Source organism: Corythoichthys intestinalis, chromosome 5 (genome assembly GCF_030265065.1).
Source record: "Corythoichthys intestinalis isolate RoL2023-P3 chromosome 5, ASM3026506v1, whole genome shotgun sequence".
In the NCBI taxonomy this organism is placed as follows: domain Eukaryota; kingdom Metazoa; phylum Chordata; class Actinopteri; order Syngnathiformes; family Syngnathidae; genus Corythoichthys; species Corythoichthys intestinalis.
Genome location: NC_080399.1, coordinates 27,955,878 through 27,975,099, shown reverse-complemented (window position 1 = coordinate 27,975,099; position 19,222 = coordinate 27,955,878). Strand labels below are relative to the sequence as shown.

The 19,222-nt window shown below is 38.0% G+C and overlaps 1 protein-coding gene across 2 annotated transcripts; it reads left to right on the top strand.

Annotated features, from left to right (window-relative positions):
- Window positions 1–3,398: 3,398 nt before the first annotated feature.
- Window positions 3,399–18,699, top strand: LOC130916426 (calcitonin gene-related peptide-like). Of its 2 annotated transcripts, none has more exons than XM_057837144.1 (4): window positions 3,399–3,471; window positions 4,571–4,665; window positions 6,156–6,293; window positions 10,837–11,026. In XM_057837144.1, exons 2-4 carry the CDS (start codon window positions 4,580–4,582, stop codon window positions 11,024–11,026), a joined length of 414 nt encoding a protein of 137 aa, XP_057693127.1. In that variant the 5' UTR covers window positions 3,399–3,471; window positions 4,571–4,579. The 2 variants fall into 2 exon arrangements, with proteins under 2 accessions (XP_057693127.1, XP_057693126.1); XM_057837143.1 differs by lacking the exons at window positions 3,399–3,471; window positions 10,837–11,026 and adding exons at window positions 16,796–16,982; window positions 17,907–18,699 and having other exon boundaries at window positions 4,528–4,665.
- Window positions 18,700–19,222: the final 523 nt, after the last annotated feature.

Genomic DNA, 19,222 nt, shown 5'->3' with positions numbered 1-19,222 from the left:
TTGGGCGTGAAAGTGCCACAAACTAAAAGCATGCATTTCAATATAAGAAAGTTAATAATAAAATTGAACAAACATTGCCAAAGGCAGAACGCGAACGTGGCCATAACAATTAAGAGTTATTCAGATAACTAGCATAAAGACCATGCTAACAAGTGTACCAAACCATCACTGTCACTCAAAACACCAAAATAACATGTGAAATGATATCACAATGTGTTAATAATTTCACACATGAGTCGCTCCTGAGTATAAGTCTCCCCCAGCCAAACTATGAAAAAAACTGCGACTTAGAGTCCGAAAAATACGGTAATACATCACTTGACTGGAGAAGTGTTTGGATTGCTGTGGTTTGCAAGACAGTACAAGTATGATGTAGTGGTTCGCGGAAAAGCAAAAACATAGTTTCCCATCAAGAAAGGCTTTTTTTGACGTTTAGTCCTCTTGATATATTTGTAATGAAGAAATTAAGTGTATTTCTGACATAACAGAAATTGACCTATCTACAAGAACAGCTTTGCACTCCAACACTGTACTCAACCACATGCTCCCTGGTCACGTCTGCAGCTCCCGCCTCTTTCTCCTGATTGGCTCAAACATTATATGGCTGAGGAAGTGGTTGGACTGTTGGGGTTTTTTAAAACGGTAATGCAAATGGAAGTACTGTCTTTGTAGTTAGGTTTGAAATTTTTGCGCTCTTGGAAATGAATGGCACTGGGGGTAGATTGTAAAATGTAGGTCAAAAATTGTAAAAAAAAAAAAAAAAAAAAAAATTGTTCGAAAATGCGAAAATTTGAAACTAGACGAAATGTTTGGTGAATATGTTGACGTTGGGAATCATGTGAACGCCATGAAAACGGATTGGGAATGATTTGAAACCGAAATATTGAACAAGCAATTGGAAATGAATGGAAATTGGTGAAAATTGTGAATTTTTGGTCAAAAAAGGGGAAATGTTTGTCAAAAATGTGGGAATTGAAAATATGTCAAATTGTCAAATGTTTGGTGAATATATTGAAGTTGTAATCATGAGATTGCCATGAAAAAAGAATAAGAAGATTTTGAAGCTGAAATATTTAATTTGCCTTAGGAAATGAATGGGCCTTTTTTTTGTGTCCAAAAAAGTGAAATTTTGGCAGCATTATGGCGAAAAACTGGAAGCAGTTTTGAACTCAAGTGAGGAGACTAATTAAGATGATGAGAAAAAAGACAAAGAATAATAAAGAAAGAAATGTTATGCAATGTTAGCTTTATCATTTTGACCGAAGTCACTACTATGAGAGGTGACACGTTGCAGTTTAAGCCAGTCAGTTCCTAACATCTCGCTATAGTCTATTTTCTAAATAGTTTTTATGTGTTTTGTGCACTAGTGAAATTGCTGGCTCACTGGAAATTATGCGTTTAATCTTACAGTGGGCGCAGCGAGGCTACTTGTTTGTAAAAATGCAACTAAACATTAGTTCAGACAACGTTAACATACAACAATTTCATCTTTTGGAAATTCGATCTTTTTCTACCATCGGCTGTCGGTCAACAGAGAATAAAATTTTTATCACATGATGCGCAAGTGTGGATTGGACACAGCATTTGACGTCAATCGAAGTGATGACTATTTTAGGCAGGACTGGAGCAAAAGGGGCGGCAAATGTTATGCATTACAGCTTTACCATGCGTACAGTATTTCAGTATTTTAGTGGGGTTAGGTTATAATAAACTTTATTGAAGCATAGTTTAGATAACAATTTTCTAATCGTATTTCTATAATACTTTTTAATCAAACATTTTTAAAAATAATTTTAAATACTGAAATTAAGTTTAAGTAAAACAGTTCAGCATAGTTAAGGATATACTTTTTACCTTTGTACCTCTACATACAAAGTTAATTGGCTAATTGGTTAATTGGTTAATTGGACCTTGTTTGTAAGTTGAAATGGTCATATGTCAAGCAGGATTTTCTCATTAATTCGTTCCACAGCCCGAAAACCTACACTAAATCCTTAATAAATACTGGTGGTACTACTGCAAATAGCAATTACGCAGAGCAAAACAAATAAATTATAAATAAAAATTGGAATAATAATAATAATAGTAATAATACTACCTGTAATAATGTAATGAATGGGGTCCTAATGTGGCAGATGTATTTTTACGTGGTAGACCTGAACGCACTGACATGTCAGAATGAGGGAGGACTTTTTCACTTCACTTTTTCAGCTGCGGCGGACAGTAGGCATGTTGTGTTGCACAAGTTCCGAAATAAATGATTAAAAACCTGACGAAGCTGGCAATTTCTTTGGCGATGTTACAAATAATAATTATTGTCACCTTAACTTATAAAGACTGGCGAACGCGTTAACCGCCGAGATCATAGACCGTCTACGGCCGTATTGTTGAGCCAGTTCACGGATGCGCATACCACGCTCATATATATATATATTTTTTATCATTTCCATCTTTATTTCAATGTTAAGCCTCACCTTTTTCCTGTTCTCTCCACCTGCACTAACATTGTTGGAACCCATGTTGATTTCTCTCACAAGAAAAACAAAGAAACTGCGCCGCTGTCATAAATCATGGTATTTTGAGCATGTCGTCAGATGTAGAAACAAATGGCAAGACAAATTTTACGTTGGATGTCGAACAGATCATGTGTCAAAGCGATCGTATGTCGAGATACCACTGTAGTTTCCTAGTTATTGTTGTACATACTGTATATTTCTTTATTTTCAATGAACCCAATAGATCAGCAAACTATTCCACAAAGGGCCGCAGTTACTGCGGGTTTCCGTTCCAACCCATTAAGAAGAAACCTTTTTACCAATCTGGTGTCAGTGCAATCAGTTGCTCGAAGTCAGTTGGTTCTTTTTTCAGCAGAACCGTCATTGGTTAAACTGTCTGTGCTGGAACAGTTGGAACAAAGACCAGGACCCACCCCTTGTCATTGCGCTTCTTTTTTTGGTATTACAAACGTGTCGTGAGTTGCCAAAACATGCTACGCCACGTCTGAGTGGTGAGTCACGTCATTGCATAAGGTTATGAATGAGTGCATCTACGTGTAGTGTGCTCCATCACCAGTAGATGGCCCATGCCCAGGCTGCATGACATTAAAAAAAAAAAAAAAAAAAAGTAGATGGGGGGGGTCCTTTATCGATTTGAGGAATGTAACTTTGCCCATTTAATGAATGACATCAATGCAAATGAGGCGGATTTTTGTGAATGGAGCGCCTGTGCGGATGACGTACACGTGCCCCGCCGCCCTCCCATTGGCTGTCGTTGGACCCGGCTCACCGTCTGATTGGCTGGCCTGCGGGAAAATTAACCACCTCCACATCCGATGCACAAACACGGGTGGCGGGATATATAGGGGGCCGCTGCCTCAGTGCTGCATGCCAAAACACAGCTCATAGCGCCTGTTTCGGACCCCAAAGTCCCGCAAATTTGAGATTTATTTATTTTTGGTGCTTCTCGCCGAAGGTGAGTGTTTGTTTTGCGATATGATATGATATGTGGTCATTGTGATGGGATTGGGGGCCAAAATGGGGGTTAAGGAATGAGGGGTTTAAAGAGTGTATATAGGCTATAGGACAGGGAGCATTTGTGTGAGTGTGGGAGGCAATGGCAGCTCATTACACTAATGCACTCCTCAGGGAAGCTTGGATGGAGTCACCACCTCTTCCTCCTGTCCGTCAGCTCTCCATTTCAACTCCTCCTTGCCTCTGCATTCATCTGTTGAGCATAGTTTTCTCTTAACCAACATTTTTTAACAAATGTTTGAGCATATTAATGTTTTAATTATCATTACAACTAATGCTGTAACATTTACAGCTTACCGGTAGTTGATATTTCAACAAACATTCACAGAATATTAATTTTTCAACATTTTCAACAAATATTTTAGCGTAATTATATTGATTAAACAAGTTCTAGCTAATATTTTTTGAGTAAACAGTTAGGTAAGATATCTTTTAGCTTAAACAGTTTATTTATTTATTTATTTATTTTACACAGGAATGTTTTTAAAGAATGATTGAGTTGAGCATTTGCTCCGAGCATTTTTTGTAGTTATATCCCAACAAAAACATATTTACTCACAGTTCAGTATAGTTATTTTAAAAAAGTTGAAATATAAAAATAAATTACTTTTTAGAGTGGATAAATTACAACTGATATTTTATTATAGTTATGTCTAACATAAGTAAAAAAAAAAAAAAAAAAAAATAACTACATTTTGAACATACTAGCAGCGTTGTTCGACAAAGAGCTGATTTTAGTTGTTTGTTGCATCTAACAATTTGATTTAAGAATTTTAGTGTTGTTTAAACAGATTTTTGGCTGGATTCACCATCTTTTCCTCCCTGTCAACCCCCCCCCCCCCCCCCCCTTCGTCCTCCTCCTCATTCACATATATTGTAAGCACACACCCCCACCCTTCACACACGCACACTTCTGCAGCCATGTCCCACCCGCCAGAACTTGCAGTTCCTCCATCCTGGTCGGTTGCTTTCAGGGACATTAAGGGTATTCTTGAAATGGCACTTTTAGTGTATGCGCTTGGGTTATGTGTGTCTCGCAGGGGGGTACCATGGTCATGTTGAAGGTCTCAGCTCTTCTCATCGCCTATGCCCTGGTTATCTGCCAGATGTACTGCTCGCAAGCCGCCCCAGCCAGGTAAGAGTCGCACCCCGCGTTACGCTACCACCTTTTTTAGAAAGGTACAAGAGTACAGTAAGCACAAACGTGCGCATATTGTGTATGATAACGGCATGAGTTGAAGGAGATGTCATTGTGTCATAAAGGCTAATCCATTTAAAAAGTTGTTGCATCCAATTATACTAATAGCATTCTCAGGCTGATTACTATAATCCGATAAAAATGAGGAAATGGCATTTAATGCAAGTGTACATAGACATTTAAAAACTATTAGGTGCACCTGATAATGACCCCGATACAAGAACTGTGTAAAGAATGTGCTCAGTTATGGTTTCAACACTATTTTTGCATTCTTCTTCCTAATATTAATATTTAAAATTTGCATTTTAAAACAAAAATACTCAGTAATTGTACAATTCAATTCAAATACAGTATCTTAACACTCCTAATTCGTCATTATTGTTCTGCATATATTTTATATTTTTTATTTAAATATTCATAAATTATTATAATCAAAGGTTCGCAAAAATGTGAGAAAATTCACAATATTAATTTTAGACAGTTATAATAATTGTTTTGACAGTACTGTGTTTCTCTGCATCACTACGGGAGTGGTTTCCAACTTTTTGTGAAAAGGCGGAGAGTGAAAATGTGAGAACAGCACCACAGTAACAAAGGCAATGCTGTATGAATATGAATCAAAAGAGGACATTATGAATTTGGTGGCAGCACAATTTTTTTCAAAACAACGCTAGACGCGCCTAATAGATTGTCCAAACATTTTGTCTATATTTACACAAGGCCTGGTAAAAGCATCAGTAACAATATATCTAAAGGCAGATGCACATTAAGATGAGAAGGCACTTTGCGCAGATTGTTTTACAGTGTTGGCGGGCAGCCCTCTAACGCCGACGTCATTCCTCTTTGAGCCTGTGACATCAGCTCAAACCCCCTCCACGCCACCTTGACCCCACCCACATCACATTACATCCATCCATCCATCCATCCATCCATCCATCCATCCATCCATCCATCCATCCATCCATCCATCCATCCATCCATCCATCCATCCATCCATCCATCCATCCATCCATCCATCCATCCATCCATCCATCCATCCATCCCATTTGACCCGGGAGGACACACCCTTCTAGCGCTCCACAATAGTTTTATGTGAATTTGTCAAAATTTTGGAAAATTTATGTAAAAAAAAAAAAAAATTTCACTTCACTAATATTTTACCTTGCTTGTGTTTCTTACTGTAACTAAAACTTTTTAGGTACCATATGCACTCCCCCCTTCACACATACATACACAGATTTTGAGCTATCATCTTAGCGTGCTCATATTTCTGTTTACCATTATTTTCGTGAAGATATGTTTTAATAAACTATTCTTCAGAGATTTTAGAGTCTTTGTGTTTTAACAAACAATCTTTACTCACGTTTAATGTACCTGTAGTTCTGTTTGTTAAGTTACGGTTCTTTCTTCTTTGTTTGCACGTGCAGACCGGTGTTGGAGTCCATGTCGGAGCGGGTGACGCTGACAGACTATGAGGCGCGGCGGCTTCTCAACGCCATCGTCAAGGAGTTTGTGCAGATGACGGCCGAGGAGTTGGAGCAGCAGCAGGTGGCTGAGGGCAACAGGTACATCCACACTCATATATTTAACTTTAACACTAATATCACTGTTTATTATTATTTTAGACTACTTTAGACACTTCACAAAAAGCTTCAAGTTAACGAGATATAAAAAAGTTTCTCACCTTTCACATTTCACCCCAAAACTCTTCAGCTTATTCAGGAAATTATGGGGAATATTTTTTTCTTTTCCCCACATTCATCAGTTTTTCTTATTTCACATTTTGTATTACAATAATGGATGCAGAAATTTTACACAATAACCTCTTCTTTCCATATTTAGTGAACAAAATTCAAAATGTGTGCTATTGATCAATTTCCAAAATACCATATTTTCCCACAAAAACTCTAAAATTAAGGGATATTTTATGTATTTCACATAATACCCGCTTCTTTCTATATTTAGTGAACAAACTTCAAAATGTTCAACTTACCTAGCACATAATACTATTTTCACATAAAAACTAAAACCAGAGGATAATTTTCAAATTTCACATCCTTTAAAATTCGTTGAACGATCAAACTATTTGAACTAAAAAAAATCAGCACATTCAGGACATCTGTGGAACTTTATCACATTCCTCAAATTCCCAAATGTTCACTATAAAATTCCAAACAGAGAAGCCATTTTACATATCGATCAAATGCAACATTTCCAATGAAGTCCAGATGTTGTGGTAAATCTAAATACAAGTAGAATACTATGATATACTAGTTCTTCTCAACCTGTAATCAACTGAATACACTACAAAGATAACAAATTTCATGTTCAATCTGATGAATGTTATTGTTTTATTTGCAAATGTTCTATCATTTCAAATTCAATACCTACAAACACGTTCCAAAAAAGCTGGGAAAGGTGCAACAAAAGACTGGAAAAGTTGGGGAATGTGAAAAAAACCTTTCACGAGTTAACAGGTTAATTGGGAACAGCTGGGTGTCATGATTAGGTCTCAAAAGATCATCCATCAAAAGGAAGGTTGCGTAAGTTTCACCACTATGTGAACAACTGCGTGAGCCTAAAAAGTTTGACGGTTTAAAAACTTTTCCCAAAGGATAATTGCAAAGGATTTTTAGGGTTTCATCATATCTTGTCAGTAACACTACCAAAGATTTTTAGAATCTGGGGAAATCCCTGCCCAAAAACAATATTAACTACCCATGAACTTTGAACCCGAAGGCAGTGCTGCATTAAATAGTGGATATAGCTAAGGACCTCAGGAACCCTTCAAAAAACCATTGTCCACCAACACAGTTCATTGCTACAGCTACGTACACCTTTGCTTTTGGAAATGATGGGTGTACTTCGGGCCAAAGATGAAAGAGACCATCTGGATTTAGGGTAAAGTTCAAAAGCCAGGGTCTGTGATGGAATGGGGGTCTGTTAGTGCCCTTGGCATGGGTAATTTGTTAAGCTGTGAAGGCACCATAGATGCTGAGAGATACATTTAGATTTGGAAACAATATACAGTATGCTGTTATTTAAGCAAAATAGGTCAGCCAAGGCCATACTGTTAAGCAACTAAGGTTGTATAACATGCAAGGATTCAATTCAATTCAGTTCAATTCAATTCAATTCAATTCAATTCAATTCAATTCAATTCAATTCAATTCAATTCAATTTTTACAGCACTATATCACAACAAGGTTGTCTCGGAGGGCTTTGAGTCAATATGATACACAGGCAGATACAGTAGATGAATTAGATGAAATCATGCTCAGAGCATCCCCATCCTTAGACCCTCCATGGCGGCAAGGAAAAACTCCCAAAACCCAGTGGGAAAAGAGAAACCTTGGGGAGATCCACAGTCAGGAGAGATCCACTCCCAGGACGGACAGGCTATAGATGCACCAGGACTGACGATGGGTATTAGCAGAAGGAGTTCCAGTTTGTAGCGATGCAATGGGGTGAGGGAACATGAGGGGGTCAACAGGGACGTCCATCCAGCCAGGGGTCAGGCGGCTGCGGCTGAAAAATAGCCCCTCCCCCAGAGGGGAGGGGGGAAAGGGGACACCGGGGGACTAGTGATGAAGAGACTAGTCAACTAGATATTAGAATTAGAAAAGAGAAATAAAGTAAAGACAAGTGGTAGGTAGAGTGAAAAACTGGGGATAGGACCCAGTGGCTGTACTTCCCCCAGCATTATAGCTTCTAGTGCAGCTTAGACTGAACTGTGAGTCCAGCCTGTTTTCAACTAGCCTGACCATAAGCTTTGTCAAATAGGACCGTTTTTAGTCTAATCTTAAATGTACAGACTATGTCAGCCTCTTTAATAGTAGCTGGAAGCTGATTCCATAAGACAGGAGCTTGGTAACTAAAGGCCCTAGCTCCTACTGTACTTTTAGAGACCCTGGGAACTACCAGTAGACATTTATTCTGAGAACGAAGTGTTCTTTTGGGGTGGTATGGAACCAGAGCATCTGTGAGATAAGATGGCCCCAAACCGTTAATGGTCTTAAATGTAAGAAGGAGGATTTTAAATTGAATTTTAGGGGTGATGTGCTCTCTTCTATTAGTTCCTGTTAAAAGTCTTGCTGCTGCGTTCTGGACTAGTTGAAGACCTTTTAGGGAACTTTTAGGACAAGCTGCGAGTAAGGAGTTACAGTAATCCAATCTCGATGTAATGAACGCGTGAATTAATTTTTATGCATCGTTTTTAGATGCATCGTTTTTAGACAGATATTTCTAATTTTGCCTATGTTGCGCAGGTGAAAAAAGGCTGTTCTGCAGGTTTGTTTAATATGAGCTTTAAATGATAGGTCCTAGGTTTTTAACTGTGGTGATGGAGGCTACACTCACATTGTCCAGAGTGACTTTAAAGGAAGTTAGAGAGTCTTTCACACTTTTAGGGCCTATTATAAGGACTTTTGTCTTTTCAGGGTTAAGTAAAAGATAATTAGTGCTCATCCAGGTTTTTACATCTGAGACGCAGGTACTTATTTTATCCACTTTCCTGATCTGATCAGGTTTAATTGAAAAATCTAATTGTGTGTCGTCAGCGTAACAATGAAAATTAATGCTATGTTTTCTGATGATATTGCATAAAGGCAGCATATATAGTCTAAACAAGATGGGCCCAAGGACCGACCCTTGCGGCACACCATAACTGACTCTGGAATACGGTGATGATTGCTGGTTTACATTGACAAACTGGTACCTACTAGATAAATAGGTTTTAAACCAGCAGAGGGCTGCTTCTCTAATGCCTATGTCCCATTCTAGTTTCTGCAATAAGATATTATGGTCGATTGTGTCAAAAGCTGCACTCAGGTCCAACAGAACTAGGATTGAGACTAATCCATCGTCAGCAGCTAAGGATATGAAGGAATTCCAACTAAAAGTGGCAAACAATTTGTACCGGCTTTTTTGGAAGGTGTTGCAGGCATCACATTTAGAATTACTGAATACTAAATTTAAAAAAAAAAAAAAGAAGAAAAAACAGCATTGAATGTAAGTTAAAAAATCATGGCACATGCTTATCTAGGTTTTACACAACTTCCTAAATTGATTGGAATCGAAGGTCATTTAACATTACTCAAATTCCCATTTTTTTAAACAATATTTTTTGCAGTTGAATTCCCAAATCAATAGTTATTAAAACTTCAAAAAATATGCTCCTCAGCTAAAAAAAAGTGTATCCTCTAGACAATTGTATTATTTTTATTTATTTTTTTAAATTAAATTTGAAATAAGGCCTTGAATTCAAACATACGTATAATAACACAAGCAGTCATGAAGGCTCTCCCGCATGAACCACCTGCTCTAAATTATAATACATTAAATGAAGTGCGCATGATAGTCCTTTGCATGGGAATTGTTCTATGAGTGTAAAAAAATGTGTAGTTAAAAGGGGGGAAAAGATTTGGTGAGAGGTGCATCATGTGCGCATGAAAGGATGGGTGGGTGGTGATTTAGTGAGCATGAAGTGAGAAAGAAGACGTTAGCTCTTAAAGTGGTTTGCCGGCACGAGCAAGATTGGCATGCCTGCATTGAAAATGTGAATGAAATTAAGGGGAATAAAAAAAAAAGGAAAAACAAACAGTGTATATTGTGTACAAAATGCATGGTTGAAAAAATGCATGTATCCCACTGGAGATCTTATGGATGAGCAATGAGCATCGGATTGCGAGTGTGGTACTAGCAGTATGTGGTATTAGCAAGCCTTTTTAACCAGCATTTTCTTGCTGCTATTTGAATAACCGTACTTATAAACTGGGAAAAATAAAAATTTTAGCATCGTGGTAATGAATAATTTTATCTCAGTATGAATAGGTTTTCCCAAAATTTTACTCTCATCTAAATATCAGTAGGTAAATGCAGGTTAATTATGATATTCTGCCATCTAGTGGAAAAAATATTGTATTGCTTAAAAAGTCAACATCATAGCTAGCCACAGTATTTGAATTAAATTGCTCAACCAATGTTAAGCAATCGAAGAATTCCAGTGGGATCCAATGATTCTTCCTGCATGTTATGGTTTGATTTGTCCCGCTCGATCCCACCCCTGTGCATGTGATCTGTATGTATTGTGTACCCCAATTCTGACAGCATGGCCCGGCCGCTAACCAAGCGCTGCTCCAACCTCAGCACCTGCGTACTGGGCAAACTCTCTCAGGAGCTGCACAAGTTGCAGACGTTCCCGCGCACCAACGTGGGAGCGGGAACGCCCGGCAAGAAGCGCAGCGCTGCTGACGGCGAGCGCTACGCCAGCTACGGCGAGACGTTTGATACCGTCTAATCAGCCCCTTTTATGCCGTTATCCTCTGCCCCCCTTGCCGCCTTCTTTCTATGTCATCACCTCCCAGTCGTCTTCATTGGCCAGTGCATGTTGGCGTGACTTGCCTGACTGACATGTGAAGAGAAATGAAACAGGCGTCCATTTTGGGTGTCAGACTGGGGCTGGGCGATAACAGCAACCCATTTTATGGACTCTTCCAGTACAATTTTACTGATGAAAACGAATTATATAAATTTCCCAATATATTTTTTTTTGCAGTTACTCTTTTCTGCGCATATTTTAGTAGATGTTAAAAAAACAAACTAGTTCTGCAAGAACGCACCATCTGGAGCAGTTCAGAATCCATATTTACCTTATCACATGGCGATATCATAAAACAACAATATTTGGGTTGCATCGATCCGCGTTTTTTCAATTCCGATCCGATACAGATACTGTACCTGAATCAGAATATCTGTCAATCCCAATAGAATTCCGATACTAGATCTTGTTTTTTCTTTTCTTTTAATATTATTCAGGCCTTGCCATTTGAAAAATTCAGGAGAAAATGTTTTTTTTTTTTTCGAGATCATCATATCATCAATACCATCGATAAAGCTGTGCATAATAATTCTTAACTGTAACTTATGTTTATTGATGTACATTATTGAGAAAACAGACTACTGTAATTTTTGCACATCAAGGCGCACCTGACTATAAGACGCCACCCGCCAAATTTGACACGAAAACAGCATTTGTTCATATATAAGCCGTACTGGACTATAAGCCGCAGCTGTCCTCAATGTATTATGGGATATTTACACCAAAAGATATCAACTGGTAAAACTTTATTTGACAGCGGCATCATAAGATTGTCATATGACCAAATGAACCACCATGACGCTCTAAACCAATTGGCTGCATAGCTTCATTGCTTCAAGAAGCTTCATTTGGCCATCACTGTTCTCTTGTGGGGGACAGTCAACCTCTGCTGCCACCTGCTATCAACACTGTTGTCATCCAACATGCCTCCTAGCATGCATTGCAGTGCTACAGATGTAAATAACAATCAACATTCATGTGCTAATTGCTAAATGCTAATTATTTCTTCAGTTACTGTTGTTTACCAGTTGTTTCATCAATTGCTAGTTATGGAATTTGGTAACACTTTATTTGACAGTGGTACCATAAGACTGTCATAAGACCATCATAATTATGACATGACACTGCCATGAGCATTAATGAATACTTATGACAGATAAAGATGCCATTTTGTGTACAACCCTCAAATTATCTCCACTTTGAATGGATGTAAAAGATCCAAGGTGGACATAAATGGAGTTAGTGACATAATTTGCCGGATGACACTTAATATTTGTCATAAGCATTCATTAATGCCCATGATAATTTCATGTCATAATTATGACGGTCTTGTTGCAGTCTTTAGACCCCGCCGTCAAATAAAGTATTACCTATTACCCCAAATAAATCAAAAAGCAAGCCGCACTGGACTATAAGCCACGGGATTCAAAATGAGGGAAAAAAGTAGCGGCTTATAGTCCGAAAATTACAGTAAATGAAAATAATCAATAATTTTTCAGTCTATGTTACCTATTTGTTAATTTTTGTGCTTGTGCACAATGTTTGCTCACATCCTGTGGCTCACCTGTGGGCTAGCCCCTCTATCCTTTAGGCCTAGTGACACCCCTGAGAGGTGGTCCCTAAACTGGGCGTAAAAGCTAAAAAACGGGGCGATTTAAGGCTTGTCGACAGGCCCTAACAGGCCAGGTTGCTCGGCGCGAGTTGGGAGTTCCACCTCATACATGGCTGTCTCATGGGTGCTGAGGGTGGCTCATTTTGGGCTTGACTCACTGAAGGGTCCTTGCCAAATCCTGATTCTTGGCAAAACTCACTTTTTGAGCCAAAAATGTCCAAAATGGAGCCCTTGGAGGTAAATTGACTTGTGTTAAGTAAATGTAGAATTCCATTAAAAGTCATTTAACACTAGGTTATTTGCGCCGAACGTCGCCAACTCCATTATAAATAGGTAGTTGCCATGGACTTGTATACACGTAACATTGTCGTTGGCCATGAAAGTGGATCCGAAATTGAATTTTAGTATTGCGTATCTGGTGGCGAAATGAAAAAAAAAACTGTGGAGCACTGCAAAGACTCCTCATCAATCACATTTTGGACCACGAACACGTTCATACAACTTAAATGACGAGATCTGAGATTAGGCGCATTGATCGAAATTATCAATGAACTAAACTTGTATCGGGACCCGATACTGATACTGGACCAGATATGCCCCTTTTCTAATAAATACAGTATAAATTAAAATGATTTCACAGCATGTTTAGTATTCAAAGAAATGAAACAAATCTCAAAATGGCAGGAATAATCAGACAAACTTCATCCTTATTTTCCGCATTATAAGGTGCACCCAAAGGCCTTCAATTTTTCTCAAAAGCCGACAGCGCGCCTTATAATCCGATGTCTCTTTTATACAGATCAATATTCGTTAATCATGCCCTTTAGCGCAGTTCTATCTAGTGGATACATAACACAACCTCAACCACTACTACTACTACGACTACTGCACCTTATAATGTGGTGCTCCCAATATGTAAACAGTTTTAAAAAAGGTAATTAATTCAAGGTATATATACTCCAATGTGCCTTATTATATGGAAAATACTGTAATTTTGGTTTTAGCAAAGGGGGATTTAAACCAATTAAACAGGAACTTGTACGTTTCACCCCCCCCCCCCCCCCCCCCAAATGAAGGATTTTATTTTCAGGCAATATCGCCCAGCCCTAAATCAGACAATCAGATGTTCTTTGCTGTACACCACCACACACAGACGCACAGACGCACATGCTTACTTTTCACATGTAACAAGATTAACCAGGTGCAGCCATGTTCTTCGTTCAATAAACATATTTTTCTACCAGAAAGCCTTAGCTGAATTTTCATTTAGTGCAATAAAGTGTGCTCTGGACATTATGATAAATGAAGGACTTTGAGCGTCTTTGACAAGAAAGAAGCAATTTTCGAAAATGTAAGAAGGGAAGAAAGTAATATAATAGGAAGGGGAGGCCTTTCAGCTCATTCTGTACTAAGGTAAGAACAACATCAAAACTACATGAAATACACAAGGTTACCAACAGGATGAACAAATACTGTACATTTATTTGAAGAACATGTCAGCGTAATTGTGTTGAAACTAGGAGTGGGAACTTCTTGGTACCTCACGATACGATACGATTTGCGATACAAAGCTAACGATAGCGATGATCTGACGATATAGCGATACATCGATTATCGATACATTGGTCAGGAAATCATTCTAGGATATTCTACAAACAACTAATTAACAGAAAAAGAAGCTTGTAGTGTGAATTGAAATGAGTTTATCACTAGTAGACGTCAAATCCATTTGAACTGGGAGGGATGGCAGCGAATGGACATTCGTTCATTCGCTGCCATCCCTCCCACTTCAAACGGATTGAACATCTATGGCTGTCAGTGGCAGTCGTTGCCAGGCAATTAGGTAATTTCGGACCATTTAAGGTCTCACTGGAACAGCACCAAACAAAAGTTCCAGCATCATCACCTTGTCAAGAGTGAAGAATCTGCATTGGACAAGGTGTCAAAAGTCAAGAATCTGCATTGGACAAGGTGATGATGCTGGAACTTTTGTTTGGTGCCGTTCCAGTGAGATTTATAAAGGTGACTGCCTGAAGAAGACATCAAAATTCCCTCAGTCCTTGATGATATGGGGTTGCATGTCAGGCAAAGACACTGGGGAGATGGCTGTGGTTAAATCTTCAATAAATGCACAAGTTTACATTGAAATTTTAGACAGCTTTCTTATCCCTTCAGTTGAAAATATGTTTGTCATTTTCCAAGATGACAATGCATCATGCCACAGACCTAAAACTGTTAAAGCATTCCATGGAGAAAGACTCATCCAGTCAATGTCATGGCCTGCAAACAGCCCTTGACACCTTTTTAAAACGATATATTGATTCTTGGCAGGAGCATATCGATAACCTTTTGGGATACAAAGTATCACGATATGTCACCATTTCGATATTTTGTCACACCCCTAGTTGAAACTATCTAGGTGAACTAACATTTTAATGTCTTAATATCTTAATATCGTAGTTTTAATGAATGTCAGCGCAGTTAAAGTCTAACTTTTCATGACTAAATAAGTAGTTCTGGTTTAATATTCATGTTATCTAGATAGGTGTTAGCTAACTGTTTTTGCTTGCTATAGCCACTAGGTATTCTAGCATATTAGTTTAAAACTAAATTTAGTGATATGTTGCAAAGGACATTTTGGTGGTACAGTAGAAATTTTAATTACCTCTTGAAACTGACATTTTAAGAAGATTAGATTAGAGAAATTATTTGAAATAAATATATGAGTGTAACACCTGGCCCAATGTGGGCCGGGACTAGGACTGCTGATTGGATTTTATCGTCCGAAAATTTGGATCTTAAAGAGAGACTGGTTTGTGTATGATGACAGTGATACAGCGGCAGTGTGAAGATGTGTATTTATAATTATAGACATACAGCAAACATACATACAACAAAGATAAACATCTGGCCATGAGACCAAAGGAATAAGGTTACCTTGTTTCTTTTTTTCCAAAGCTATATTAGTTCATTAGGTCCACCTGATTGAGAAAAAAAGGTTGTCAACCTCTGTATTGTCAAAGGGGTGGAAACCAATAATCGAGGGGAATTACACCCTCAGAACTAAGACTCAAGTGATTAAACATTAGCGTAGGTTTCTTTTTTCTAATTAAAGTGTTATTACTAAGTGACATTTGAGCAACTGTTAAACATGTATCAGTTATTTTTTGGCTCCCGATAATGATTCTGACACCAGACTGTGTGGCATCGAACGATGCCAAAACTGTACCGATACCACGTTTAAAAAAAAAAAAAAAACCAACAACTTTTATTCCATTTAATACTAAATGGGATCATGGCTGGGTCAGACACCGCTTAACTCATTGTCTGATACTGAAGATGCTAGATGTCCAATCGATTTGAAGTGGGAGGCCTTGCAATGAAAGAACAAACGTTCATTTTCTGCCACCCTCCTACTTCAAATGTTGATGTCTGTTAGTGATGAACTAATGTACTGGAAGGTGCGCCTAGGCCGAAGGAAGAATCTTTTTTTTTCACCTTTTTGCGTGCCACTGACAGCGCTTGAAGTGCAATCCATTTGAAATATGAGGCACCCTGGCACCCTCCCACATCAAATGGATTGGACATTTACTTGTGATAAACTTTAAATTCACAGAAGAACGATGAATAGATGCTGCACAATTGGACATATGATAATTATTTTGGGATGGGCGACAAGTGCTCCTTTTTTTTTTACGGCAGTGTGCATGGCTGGCGGCCATCTTGGGTAGGGCGACCAGTAGTTGGCACACTAGATCTCGTAAAGTACATATTGCATAGCATCAGCACATTATTTTATTGTACTCTGCAATACCGATGAAATAATTTTAGTGCGGTATTAATACTAGTATCAGTATCGATGCAACACAAAAGTGTATTTGTTTTAACTCATATTTTAGCACAGTCATAACTAACGTATGGCTAACATCTCAGTAGGCTGTATTTGGTTTTTAACATTTTTCTATAAACAAAAGCAGAAGTTCTACATATAAAAAAAAAATGACGTACTGTGTATTAATGTTTTTTTTTTGTGGGGGAAACCATCTTAACCACCTGCTCTGCTTCTCCTGAAGCAGCGTTACAGCACAGAAACGAGCCTGCAACACAGCCACCTGCGTTACTCACCGCCTGGCGGACTTCCTCAGCCGGTCGGGAGGAATGGGCAGCAGCAACTTTGTACCCACCAATGTTGGCGCAAAAGCTTTTGGCCGGCGGAGGAGAAGCATCGCCATGTGAGCGTCTGAACACACATTGGGGGAAAAGGTAAATTAGCACAGCATATATCCATACTTGAATAGAACCAATGAGACAGAAAAAAAATCCGATTTTAGCAAACATTTTATCATAGTTCAACGAGATTTTAAAACTACGGTAATATTTTTGCCTAGTTAGGTTGTCATGAATTATGAAAATTACATTTATGAATTATTATTTTTTTCACCATTTTTAAAAAAAACTAAAATGTTGGCATATCCATGTTTTAATTGGAATATTTCCAAAACATTCATTCAATCATTCATTTTCCATGTCACTTATCCTCACGAGGGTCGCGGAGGTGCTGGAGCCTATACCAACTAACTACAGGCAGTAGGCAGGATACACTCTGAACTGGTTTTCCAAAACATTTTTTCTTGAAATTAGGTTTTGGATAACATTAGACGAGTTATTGACAGAAGTTCTACACAACATGTTCATGTTAGTTAAAACACGGTAGTTAAAATTTTATTTTAACCTTTTACAATAGACAATATATGTGACTATGTTTCAAGTGTCTTTTTAAACTAACATTTTATTCTGGTAATGTTTAAACAGTAGTTAAAACAAATATGTGTACTCATCACTAACAACTTTTCAACTGCAAGTATTTTTTAATTCATATTTTTATGTAGTTACAGTATATTGACAGTTTCCAGTTTCCAGAACAAATACTTTCGTGTGGATTGGCTTTTCTTATTTTCCTTTTCTTTTTTCTTCTCTAATTTTCTTAACTGAGATTTTAGCTTTTTTGTCTTAATTCTCTGGACAAGAAATTCTGTAAAAGTTTAAAAAGTAAAACAATAATGTTACATTTTAAACCGGACCAACAGCATCAATATTTTTCAACCTCCTACTTAAATCTTATGGGGACATGCTTGAATTTTTTTTCCTTCAGTAAACTGATATATTCTTTTTTTGTGTTCCATGCAGACTGACACATGGTGAGAAAACATTGGGATTAAACACACAAAAAAAAAGAAGAAGAAGGGTAAAACAATATCAACAACAACAACAACAATGAAGCAGAAAATCAACAGTGGACTGGCCCTTTGCATACACTCACATTCATGAAACAACAAGTTTTCATCCTGCTTTTGGTCCAAAAAAGCACTTTAGTTTGTGTACACTTCTTGTCTTTTATACATTCGTATCATGGGAAAAGAATTAAAAACAACAACAACGTGCTCACCAAGTGTTTGCACCTCACCTCCCTCCCATCGCGTAGCGTCATCCAGCCAGCGGACCCCTATCAGCCTACCCAGGATCCCCCCTGGTTTCCTTCCCCCCCTACAATGGGCTGTTGTCTTGTGCCTTGATGTAGAACAATTTACATGATTGTATAGTTCTGTGTAGAATGGAAATGATGGTGATGATGCTGATGAATACTGTCAACAATATTGTTGGAAAAAAGACATTTGAGCAAGATTAAAATGTATTTTAGATACACTCGGGTTTGGGGTACTTGTGTTGTTCTTTGCAGGTCATTAAGGCTGGGGGCACTGACCACATACTGTAATTATATTTGTACACATTTTAAACACTGTCAATCAACTATCAATGATCGATCGAATAATAGTGTTATAACACTATCAGAACAGAGTGACGTTTGTGTATGTGTGTGATTTATTGTTGGGAAACAACATATCAAACATGCAGGACATCTTCAAATGGGTTATGTTTGGCAAAATATGGGCCATAAGTGCATGGGTAATTGCAGAATAAAAAAGGCAGTGCAACCTGCAATCAGACTTGTTCTTTTTGGAACGTCAAAAGACAGAAATGCTCTTCTTTATCATCTTGACCGGTATCAATATACTGTTCATCAGGTGACACAGACATTTTTAAAACTGATGCTACAACTTAGGGATTGATAAATGCAAAGTTGATAGCACACTTCTGAAGTAAGCTATATGCTGAAAATTGCTTTTAATTAATGCTATTATTAATTATTACTTAAAATCATAAGACTTTCTCATGAGGGTTTTATATCGTAATCAGGAAAATGGTGCAGGAATTACAGCGTAGGCTTTCGTAGGCATAGGTTTGCATAGGGACAGTAGGGACATAAGACTAACAACTTTTCAGGATGCCCAAATTGACCCCACTTTTAAGCAACCTTATTTGCATTATATAATGAGACTTTTTTCCCATATGTTGTAAGGATCCTACCATTATTAAATGAATTATTTTCATAATGTTCAGACTTACATTTATTTACCCCTTTCACTTGCTGAATGTACCGGTCC